The 12,661-nt window shown below is 39.8% G+C and overlaps 1 protein-coding gene across 3 annotated transcripts in view; it reads left to right on the plus strand.

The window, feature by feature from the left end:
* LOC121385238 (F-box/LRR-repeat protein 7-like) overlaps nt 1-12,661 on the plus strand; it is an 80,688-nt gene that overhangs the window by 22,592 nt on the left and 45,435 nt on the right. Inside the window, exon 1 of one of the 3 annotated variants that reach the window (XM_041515827.1) lies at nt 12,212-12,440. The exons of the other annotated variants lie outside the window; for them this stretch is intronic. Coding sequence (XP_041371761.1) covers nt 12,368-12,440 — 73 coding nt within the window. The 5' untranslated portion in view covers nt 12,212-12,367. Of the gene's footprint in view, nt 1-12,211; nt 12,441-12,661 lie in introns of those variants that run through there. 3 annotated transcript variants of the gene reach the window in all.

Raw genomic sequence — 12,661 nt, forward strand, 5'->3', positions numbered from 1 at the left:
CTTTTGTTATTGTTTATGTGTTCTGGGGGGTGGGATTTTTTTTTTTTGGGGGGGGTGTTGTTTTTGTTGGGTCTTTTTTTTTAGGGGATGGAGAGCGAGGTTGTTGTTGTTTTTGTCTTTTGGGTTGTTTTTCTTTCTTTTCTTTTCTTTTCTTTTTTTCTTTCTATGTTTTTTTTTTTTTCTTGTTTAGGTTGTTCTGGGGGGGTGGGGTCTGTTGGGTTGGGTTTTTTTTTTTTTTTTTTGAGGTTTGTTTTTTTAGGGGGATGGAGAGCGAGGTTGTTGTTGTTTTTGTCTTTTGGGTTGTTTTTCTTTTCCTTTCTTTTTACTTGTTTTGTGGCTTTTTTTTTGTTCTCCTAATCAATATACATATTTGTTTCACAAATAAAGATTTAAATCGGAAATTGTCATGATTCATTTAGTGATAAGAATTTCTTTAATTAATTCTTGTGAATGAACTATTCTACAACAAAAGAATGTACTTAAGATCAAAAACTGACTTATTTTGACAGCAAAATGTTTGAGAAAATATTTGCGTTCGATCAGGCAGCATAATAATGAACTAATCCCTCGCACGTTGAGGGATAAAACGCGGACTGTTTTCCTATATTTACTTAACAGAAGCAATATTTTCACTGTCTGGATTACAATCTATCAAACACTTGATGTCAGTGTGTGATCGAATCGTGTGAAGTCGGGTACTTGACCCCAATTCGGGAGTGTTACACATCCCGCCTGTGGCCAAAGTTTGTGTTGGTGTCGATAACACTGAATTCGGATGGCCAGTTACCCTGTGATAAAGAGTAAATTGGGCTGCAGAGTTTAAGGACATACCAGGGCCGGTTTAAAAGGCATACCCGGTTCATCTCCCCCATCCCTTTTGGGTATAAGCAACCTTGCAGTATTATTTTTGTCTTCCTGACAGGATTAAAAAAAAAAAAAAAAAAAATATTTAACGACGCACTCAACACATTTTATTTACGGTTATATGGCGTCAGACATATGGTTAAGGACCACACAGATTTTAAGAGAAAACCCGCTGTCGCCACTACATGGGCTACTCTTTCTGATTAGCAGCAAGGGATCTTTTATTTGCGCTTCCCACAGGCAGGATAGCACAAACCATGGCCTTTGTCGAACCAGTTATGGATCACTGGTCGGTGCAAGTGGTTTACACCTACCCATTAAGCCTTGCGGAGCACTCACTCGGGGTTTGGAGTCGATATCTGGATTAAAAAACCCATGCTTCGACTGGGATCCGAACCCAGTACCAACCAGCCTGTAGACCGATGGACTAACCACGACGCCACCGAGGCCGGTCCTGACAGGATAACGCATACCTGGGTTTGTGATATAGAGAATAGTACATGGGTGATAATTAGATACCATTTATCTTAAAACAAGTTGTTAAAAATGTATGCATTTTTATATTGATGTTCATCAATTAATTTTTGCATTTACCATAGTTTAACACCAAATAGCCGGTGTATTTTTCGTGCTGGGGTGTCGTTAAATATTCATTCATTCAAAATGTATCTTACAAGTTACAATTAAAGCGAGTTGGATACGTTTTTAAAAAACGAGTTGTAAGATAAATCATATCTAATGCTAATCAAAAAAAGCTACCAACTGCCAGCATAAGTTGGCCAACTTTCTGCTGTCACGACTTCTACGACTGTCCAATTGCTAGTTTGAGCGCTCTTACAACTCGATTCTCGTCGTATAACCCATTAGTTGTTAATCTGAGCGCACACGTCGTAAGTCGGGAGTTGAGGTAAGTATAACGCAACTGCCGAGTTGGTCAACTTCGTCGTGACAGTTGACAATCTGAGTCTAGCTTTACACTCATGGAATCATTAAATTCACTCTCTAAGTGGGAGCCGGTACCGGGATGTGAATTCGGTACCCACGAGCATTATGTCCGATGGCTTAACCACTACACCACCGAGGCAGGTTAAATATGTTTATACAGGGATCGATCCTTTATCCCATCGCACCCTATCCTCGTCGGTGAGCCTATTGGGCTATTTCTCGCTCCAGCCAGTGCACCACGACTGGTATATCAAGGGCCGTGGTATGTGCTATCCTGTCTATGGGATCGTGCATATAAAAGATCCCTCGCTGCTAATCGAAAAGAGTAGCCCATGAAGTGGCGACAGCAGGTTTCCTCTCTCAATATCTGTGTGGTTCATAACCATATGTCCGACGCCATATAACCGTAAATAACACGTGTTCAGTGTGTCGTTAAATAAACCATTTTCCTTCCTTTTGTAGCAGTTATAAATATTCAGTTTTCTTGGTATTTTCAATTTGCATAATTCCTACATGTAGCTGATGGCATTAAGATTAGAGATATTTTATATTTGTTCAAGTAAAAGATAATGATGCCTAGTGTAAACCGAAAACAAGGACAGTTAAGACAGCCTTCAATACTAGGCTAAATGTCTCGATAAGATCGGGTGTCGCTGTACAAATTGACCGTTTTCTCATTGGTCAACAGCCTCGGGCACACACAAATTGGACGACATCCGTTGAAGAATTGGTGTGCAATTTGTTGTCTTGTTCGTCATTACATGATGAGACCTTCTGTTGTGTGCGAAGACCAGCCTCGGGACAAACCGAACGCTAGAATGGCGTTAAAATTGTCTGTCGACAGAGTTAGTTAATACCAAACGTAAATAACGTGATAAAGCCACGCCCCAAACTAAATGCATTGACATCTGTTGCTTTCTAAATGTCTGGTATGTCTTAAAGGGACATACCCTAGTTTTTAAACACTACAGCATAAGTTTCACTATGATCATTGAAATCGAATATTATTTATATTTATCCATTTCCGTAGAACGGAAGTGTTTCTGGTCATCCGGGTGTTTCTAATACCACAAACTGCATTTTTCATTTTTTTTTTTTTAAACGCACGTGCGCCCGAGAAGTAACGGTTATTCGAGTTTAGTCTATTTTTAAGCACATGTCTCGCGTTTAATGTCACAGACTCTTCTTTAACTCTGTTGTCACTTTATAAACTAGGGTCTGCGCCTTTAATATTGAACTCTTAAGTTAGTTTCGTGGTTTTTACCAAACGCGATTTAATTAGAGCTGTAGACAGTTATCATGATTGTTTTTTCAGTTTCATTATTGACTTTGAGCTAAAAGTTCATCAGTACAAAATAATGATATATACATACAGGTAAACAGTGGCGAGGTACACAAATTGATATAATTTTATTATACGAGCTGTGGAGAGTGCATAAAAAAGCCTATTAAATACAGCTATTTCTCAAATTTGCAGCAAGATATAAATATTTACCTTAATTACGCGATTTAATTAGAGCTGTAGACAGTTATCATGATTTTTTTTTCAGTTTCTTTATTGACTTTGAGCTAAAAGTTCATCAGTACAAAATAATGATATATACATACAGGTAAACAGTGGCGAGGTACACAAATTGATATAATTTTATTATACGAGCTGTGGAGAGTGCATAAAAAAGCCTATTAAATACAGCTATTTCTCAAATTTGCAGCAAGATATAAATATTTACCTTAATTACGCATTTGCTTACTTAATATTATGTACGGTAAGCAGTTGAATAAATTTAAAGACAGAAGGCTTTTTCCAATAATATGGCTTAATAAGTGAAATTCATAAATTGTTATATACAATGGACAAACCAATATAAAATCAACACATTTCAACAGCAACGGTTTCTTTCTTCGTGAGAACCGCTGGTGCCACATGGCTACTATATATATATATATATATATATATACATACACATACACATACACATACACATACACATACACATACACATACACATATATATATATATATATATATATATATATATATATATATATATATATCTATATATATATATATATATATATTACATATACCTGATATTTCGATATACTTGTGGTACAGGTTGCAGTTGCCATTGGCGGAGTTCAGGCGAATGAGAACTCGCTAAACAATATTTGAAGAAAAACCAAATATATTTTCTATGCGGCCTTTGACGTCAATTTGTTTTTTGGTTTTTTTTTTTACCTCAGTTACGGTTCATACAAGAATGCTGTGGGCACACATTGAGTTCAGCAATGGCGGATTCAGAGGGGATCACAGGGGTCCTGTGACACACACACACACATCACGCCTATTTGAAAAGCACTGTTTAATGTCAAACTTAATTTTTTTTTAATTTTGTGAACCCCCTTTAGAAAATCCTTGGCTCCGCACCTGTTCAGAGAAACATTAACGCTGTTAAAGAAATGATCGACCATTGATCCAATACTCATCTAAAAACAATGAATCTCGCCTTGTTTTCGTATTTGTGTCAAATTAAGGTTCAAACACGCGGTCCTGGTGTCCTGGCTTTATACCGTAGCTACCTGGGCCGTCAGTTACGAACAGAGATTAATGGTTTGCCGTCTAGTGAAGTCTGGTTCTCATAAAGCCAGTAACAGCGCAGGAATATTCCACGGGGATGTTGAAATTGGAAACATGATATCTGCATCTGTTCCATCTGCGGCGTATTACAGATTTTATGATAACCAGTTTTGAGAAAAGCCAGTCATTGTAATCGTCTCTGCACTCACTCTGGGGTGGGCCCAGTGCTGGTATTCGAACTCAATACCTACCAGTCTGGTGCGTGGGGGGGGGGGGGGGGGGGGGGGGGGGGGCGTGTTTGTTATTTTGTACCTTCCCTAAGATTCACCACTGATATAAATAACTTGACAATGGCCTGCTGATCCCAACCCCAAATATTTAAAGAACATTAAAAGATAAAACGTGGATAGAGTGAACTTGAAATAACCGCCAGTGTCTATAGAGATATATTTCGTATAAACAGTAGTGGGTGAAGTGAAGACACAAACACGTTTAGATAGCAATGAATGAACAATAGGGATTATATTCACAGATGAGGTTACGACAACATTATTAAAACTGCAATCTCCAGTATATTTGTAATGTATGCATTAAAAAAAACAAAATCATCAACTTACATGGTTTTCTTCCCACAATCAATTTCCTTCTTTTTTTTGGGGGGGGGGGGGGGGGGTGGTGGTCTCTCTCTCTCTCTCTCTCTCTCTCTCTCCTCTCTCTCTCTCTCTCTCTCTCTCTCTCTGTGTGTGTGTCTCTCATTGCCTCTGTCTCTGCCTCTGTCTCTGCCTCTCTCTCTCTCTCTCTCTCTCTCTCTCTCTCTCTCTCTCTCTCTCTCTCTCTCTCTCTCTCTCTCTCTCTTCTCTTCTGTTCTCTCGAAATGTGGATATAAGTGGGTACGGAGGTATATTGTAAAAACAAACAATGCGTGTACCACGGGTAGAAAGGTATAGAAACATATTTCTGAACTTGGCTTCTAAGTCTAGTTGTCTAACCTCTCCTCTTCTCTTTTTTTTTTTTTTTTTTTTCTCTTTTTTTTTTCTTTTTTTTTTTTTTTTTTCTTTTTTTTTCACAACAGAATATATAGTATACATCATAAAAGGGTCTCACACATATTAATATAACAAATGTCAACATAATAAATTTGTAAATCACTTCTATATATTCCGTAAATAATTCTGAAACATAAATAGAGAGGATAATAAACGAGTTACCAGTTATTAAATAAGTTTTTGTCCCGAATGAAATAACTGTCAATTGTCACGAGCTTTAGTGAGTGACAACCGGCCTCGGTGGCGTCGTGGCTGGCCATCGGTCTACAGGCTGGTAGGTACTGGGTTCGGATCCCAGTCGAGGCATGGGATTTTTAATCCAGATACCGACTCCAAACCCTGAGTGAGTGCTCCGCAAGGCTCAGTGGGTAGGTGCAAACCACTTGCACCGACCAGTGTTCCATAACTGGTTCAACAAAGGCCATGGTTTGTGCTATCCTACCTGTGGGAAGCGCAAATAAAAGATCCCTTGCTGCTAATCGGAAGAGTAGCCCATATAGTGGCGACAGCGGGTTTCCTGTCAAAATACGTGTGGTCCTTAACCATATGTCTGACGCCATATATCCGTAAATAAAATGTGTTGAGTGCGTCGTTAACTAAAAACATTTCTCCCCAATAGCCGATGTGTATTTCTGTGATGGGGTGTTGCTAAACATTCATTCATTCATTCACTCCCTAAAATTAGTAGTCATATGACCCTGTCAATAGTATTGTATTTTTCACAGACTAATTATTCTGACATGGAAATCGTATTACCGGTCTCGGTGGCGTCGTGGTCAGGCCACCGATCTACATGCTGGTAAGTACTAGGTTCGGATCCCAGTCGAGGCATGGGATTTTTAATCCAGATACCGAATCGAAACCCTGAGTGAGTGCTCCGCAAGGCTCGATGGGTAGGTGTAAACCACTTGCACCGACCAGTGATCCATAACTGGTTCAACAAAGGCCATGGTTTGTGCTATCCTGCCTGTGGGAAGCGCAAATAAACGATCCCTTGCTGCCTGTCGTAAAAAGGTAGCCTATGTGGCGACAGAGGGTTTCCTCTAAAAAAAAACAGTGTCAGAATGACCATATGTTTGACGTCCAATAGCCGATGATAAGATAAAAAAAATCAATGTGCTCAAGTGGCGTCGTTAAATAAAACAAACTTTACTTTGGAAATCGTTTTGAACTGCATGGAGTAATTAATGGTGGTGTGGAACCTTAACTTAGCCTTCACGGTACATGACGATCCATGTAGGGGTCTACAGAGCCGCCAATGCACGGAGATCATGGCCGGCTTTACCTGCATGGTTAGTCAGAAGTGATTAACGTAAATAATCGGCAAACAGATCCTCTCTTGTATGACCCCACATAAAAGGAGACGATTAGCTGCAATTCAGAGCAGAAAAAAATATCTATTCGTACCGGCCTTGGTGGTGTTGTCGTTAAAGGGACATTCCTGAGTTTGCTGTATTGTAAGAAGTTTCCGACTAATAAAATATTTCTACGATTAAACTTGCATATCAAATATATTTTCTTGTTTAGAATATCAGTGTCTGTATATTCAGTATGTTTCTGATCGTCTTTATATTTGTAAGAAGCCCAAACAGGATTTTATCTTCAAATAATATCGTACGTACGAAAAAAAATTTTTTAGAAAATAAAATGAAATTTAACATAGTAGAAATATTAAAACGATCAGAAACACGTTTAATATACGGCCACTTAAAATTTTATGCAGAAAAATATATTTGATATATAATTACAATTGTTAAAAAGTCTGTTAGTCGATAACATCTTTAAAATTGCAGCAAACTCAGGAATGTCCTTTTAAGCTATCGAACATAAGGCTGGTAGGTATAGGTTTCGCAGCCCGGTACCGGCTCCCACCCAGAGCGAGTTTTAACGACTCAGTGGGTAGGTGTAAGATCACTACACCCTCTTCTCTCCCACTAACCACTAACCAACCCACTGTCCTGGACAGACAGCCCAGATAGCAGAGGTGTGTGCCCAGGACAGCGTGCTTGAACCTTAATTGGATATTAGCAGGAAAATAAGTTGAAATGAAATTAAATTCAATTCAGAGCAGAAAAAGATCTATTCGTGTACATTCTGGTGTGTCCGGGGACGTCACCGTCAACGGCAGTGAATCGAACGTAATGGACATTGTTATGGTGCAGATGAAAATCAATTAGGGGATAGCTATGTTGTATTAGACCATTTGCGGATGTTAATGTTACGTTACAGTCGCAAATTGAGTTTTATCTGCAACGCGTTAATGCTGGTTTTATCCTACTTCCCCCAAATGGATTTGATTAGCCAATCAAATTCAGCGTTATATGCAGGGTTAATTAGAATGAGATAGTTGGACTTTAAAAGGAAAAAGAAAGAAAGAAATGTTTTATTTAACGACGCACTCAACACATTTTATTTACGGTTATATGGCGTCAAACATATGGTTAAGGACCACACAGATTTTGAGAGGAAACCCGCTGTCGCCACTACCGATTAGCAGCAAGGGATCTTTTATTTGCGCTTCCCACAGGCAGGATAGCACAAACCATGGCCTTTGTTGAACCAGTTATGGATCACTGGTCGGTGCAAGTGGTTTACACCTACCCATTGAGCCTTGCGGAGCACTCACTCAGGGTTTGGAGTCGGTATCTGGATTAAAAAACCCATGCCTCGACTGGGATCCGAACCCAGTACCTACCAGCTTGTAGACCGATGGCCTGCCACGACGCCACCGAGGCCGGTAACTTTAAAAGGAAGGAAATGTTTTATTTAACGACGCACTCAACACATGTTTTATTTACGGTTATATGGCGTCGGACATATGGTTAAGACCCACACAGATATTGAGGGAGGAAACCCGCTGTCGCCACTTCATGGGCTACTCTTCGATTAGCAGCAAGGGATCTTTTATATACACAATCCCATAGACAGGATAGCACATACCACGGCCTTTGATGTACCAGTCGTGGTGCACTGGCTGGAGCGAGAATACGGAAATTAATAATCTAAACAATAAAGTATTGATAATGTATTATTTGAATTATCAAAAATGGCTCTAATTGTGAAAAAATACGTCGTAGTGCTTTACAAAGGTCAAGGCATATCGACGGTAGACAGTCCCTGACCGTGCTCTCACAAACTAATGCTAGTGTCAAACTACCAACTGCCAGCACAAAGTTGGCAAATTTGACGGTTGCGTTTTAATTTTTCCAACTGATGCGTTCAGAATAACAACTAATGTGTTTTACGATTTGTAAGAGCTCTTAGACTAACAACTGGACAGTCGTAGAAGTCGTGACAGCAGAAAGTTGGCCAACTTTCTGCTGGCAGTTGGTAGTATGCGCCTCTGATATGTGGCGCTCTGCGACATGATACATATTTTATGGGAGCCAGGCTTTACCTAGTACGGTGATCGTGAATACCGACTGATCTAGCTGCTTCGTTCATTCATTCATTAACTCTTTCATTCATTCCAGGTTTGTATGAACTGGTTCTTTTCTCTTACTGCCCCAGTAATTATATCAGTCTGATTTTTTAAAACCGATTTAGCTTGCACTACATTATACAATTTGCTTACAATTTACTTCAGTATATTTACACCACAAATGTGCTTTCACTTCTGATTATTAGCGTTATTACTATGACATTCTTTTGCATAGTGTATCATCTTCTTTCCCGCCACCCTTCAGAAACATACTACAAATATTTACCTAGCACACACACACAGAGCAATACCTGCGGTATATTCGTGGTATAGTTGTTAGTTGCTTTAGTAACCGACGTGTACCATAGAACAGGGTGGCAGTGCAGTATACGAAGTTGATCTGTTATTGCGGAACACACAAAGGAAATGCGGAGAAATGTAAAACCCGGGTCAGGCAATATGGTGACATATTAACGCACTTGTGTGTTTGTTCTTTTCGGGGTTGTTATTTCCTTTCAGATGATCTGAGGTGGGCTGGTGTGTTGAGTCTTAGAACAGGTAGCTCTCGATCGAATTAAAGGGAACCTTCCTGAGTTTGGTGTCATTGCTAAGATGTTGCCGATTAACAGAGACGTTTATAGTTGTTGGGTTTTTTGTTTCTTTTCTTCTTCTTCTTTTTTTTTTTTTTTTTTTTTTTTTGGGGGGGGGGGGGTATTTAAAGTGTGTTTTGTTTAACTACACCACTGGATGTCAATTATGACACGTAGTCACCCCGTTACCTTCTTCTTAATGCAGCAAGGGATATTTTATATTCACATACCACGGCCTTAGACAGTTGTGGACCGGCTTCGGTGACGTCGTGGTTAGGCCATCGGTCTACAGGCTGGTAGGTACTGGGTTCGGACCCCAGTCGAGGCATGGGATTTTTAATCCAGATACCAACTCCAACCCCTGAGTGAGTGCTCCGCAAGGCTCAATGGGTAGGTGTAAACCACTTGCACCGACCAGTGATCCATAACTGGTTCAACAAAGGCCATGGTTTGTGCTATCCTGTCTGTGGGAAGCGCAAATAAAAGATCCCTTGCTGCCTGTCGTAAAAGAGTAGCCTATGTGGCAACAGCGGGTTTCCTCTTAAAAACAGTGTCAGAATGACCATATGTTTGACGTCCAATAGCCGATGATAAGATAAAAATCAATGTGCTCTAGTGGCGTCGTTAAATAAAACAAACTTTACTTTTTTTTACTGTCCAGGACAGGAAATGGGTAGAGTGGGTTGGGGGAGGGGGAGGACCGCCTGCTCTGGCAGGTTGAAGAGAGCACCAGCAGTCTGGCCGGGACCGGTAACAGGCAAGGGATCTTTTATATGCACCATCCCGCAGACAGGATAGTACATACCACGGCCTTTGTTACACCAGTTGTGGAGCACTGGCTGGAACGAGAAATAGCCCAGTGGGTCCACCGACGGGGATCGATCCCAGACCGACCGCGCATTAAGCGAACGCTTTACCACTTGCCAACGTCCCGCCCCTATATTCAGTATGTAATTTATTTATTTTTAATTTATTTGAAGTTTGTTTTTTTCACTTTTGGTCACATTTTCACACAGTATATATTTTTTTATATATACATACACGGATCAAAATTAGTTAATATAAAATAAAGAAAGAAATGTTTTATTTAACGACGCACTCAACACATTTTATTTACGGTTATATGGCGTCAGACATATGGTTAAGGACCACAGATTTTAAGAGGAAACCCGCTGTCGCCACTACATGGGCTACTCTTTCCGATTACCAGCAAGGGATCTTTTATTTGCGCTTCCCACAGGCAGGATAGCACAAACCATGGCCTTTGTTGAACCAGTTATGGATCACTGGTCGGTGCAAGTGGTTTACACCTACCCATTGAGCCTTGTGAAGCACTCACTCAAGGTTTGGAGTTGGTATCTGGATTAAAAATCCCATGCCTCGACTGGGATCCTAACCCAGTACCTACCAGCCTGTAGACCGATGGCCTAACAACTACGCCACCGAGGCTGGTCAATATAAAATAAAACAACAAACCTCTTGCCAACACGTCATTGAACCTCACTCAGTACTAAACACTCAAAATTTCTTATACATGTATATATGGTAATAAATACTTAGATATTGTCAGTGGTGGATGACGTCAGAGATATTTATTCAAACAACTCCATCTTTTAATAAATTCATTATATTTGATTCTATTGGAATACTTTTTTTTTTCTAATATATAATAAGAATGTATATGAATTTTTAATATTTGAATATCTAGTGATTTCTTCAGAAATTTTGAACTATATATAAATTGCTTTGTCAAAAGAGCAATAATGTCAATTATGATATTGTTCAAGAAGGTCAACAAGAAAACTGGTACGAGAGAAGATAACTATAATGTCTGCATCTTCTTTTATCCATTGCTTGACTTGTTTAATTAAATTTTGAAAATGTACACAATCAAAAAATAAATGCGTATAAGTATGTAATTTTAGTGGTTAAAACACCTTACAATGGCAATAAACTCGGGACATACAATCTATTTGCGCTATTAAATATTATTTTATTTAACTACACAACTAGAGCACGTTAATTTATTAATCATCGGCTATTGGATGTCAAATATTTGGTAATTTCGACGTATAGTCTTAGAGAGGAAACCCGCTACATTTTTCCATTAGTAGCAAGTTGTTTTTTTATATGCACATCCCACAAACAGGATAGCACATACCACGGCCTTTGCTGTATCAGTCGTGGTGCACTGGCTAAAACGAGAAATAGTCCAATGTGTCCACCGACGGGGATCGATCCCAGACCGACCACGCATCAAGCCAAGCGGGCGCTTCACCACTGGGCTACGTCCCCCCCCCCCCCCCCCCCCCCCCCCCCCCCCCCCCCCCCCCCCCCCCCCACCCCACGCTATTAATTAAGACACAACAGTAAAATAATTAACATCCAGATTAGATCGTTAGTGTGATTATAAATGTCCAAATGTCCGTCTAGCTCCCTAACGGCAGACTAGTCCGGCTAAGTAAACACCCAGATACTATTAAGTAGTGGTATTTGTTAACGCAACCACTGTTAATAGAAATATATGATTAATAAATAATTGAAGATTAACATATTATATATATATTCATGACAATTAGATCCATATTTCTATCGGTCCTTGGTCTACGATTTATAAATTTAGTTCTGCCCGACTCGCTCCATTGCATCTACTCTGTGATACCCAGCCGAATTGCGCTTTGGACACAAAGCATGCCTTAAATTCGAGAGAACGCCTTGTAAAGCATGCTAATTTTCACCTGAGTCACGTGACCTCGATATCGCACGCTCTGTCAAGTGAAGCTCGCGCCTCGAGGATTGCACGAGCTGTGACAGTTACGTCGCTACTGTGCTTGTCTTGAATTCACCGGCGATGGATTTTACGGTTACCTTTAGCGAAATATAACGTACCATTCTTGTTGGTGATTTTTCTTGGGATGTAAAAATGTTACACGGAAAACCCACGTCCCAACAAACGACTGATTGGAATGGTGTATTGCAGGATCTGTTTGGTCTCGGTAAGTGCATTTTGTTACCTGGTGCAATGAATCGTTGCGCTTATCCGTGCAATGTTTACGTTCGCTTTCGCCAGGTGAAAACAGTCAGGTATTGTGGTGACGAACAGGTAAAATTGCTCTTGTCTTTTGTAAAATGACGCGAGGTTGTGTGTTTTTCATTTATTTATTAAACCGTTGTGTAGTATATTTTATTATTATTATTATTATTTTCGCAGTGTAAT

This window comes from Gigantopelta aegis, chromosome 11, assembly GCF_016097555.1.
Source record: "Gigantopelta aegis isolate Gae_Host chromosome 11, Gae_host_genome, whole genome shotgun sequence".
NCBI classification, from domain to species: domain Eukaryota; kingdom Metazoa; phylum Mollusca; class Gastropoda; order Neomphalida; family Peltospiridae; genus Gigantopelta; species Gigantopelta aegis.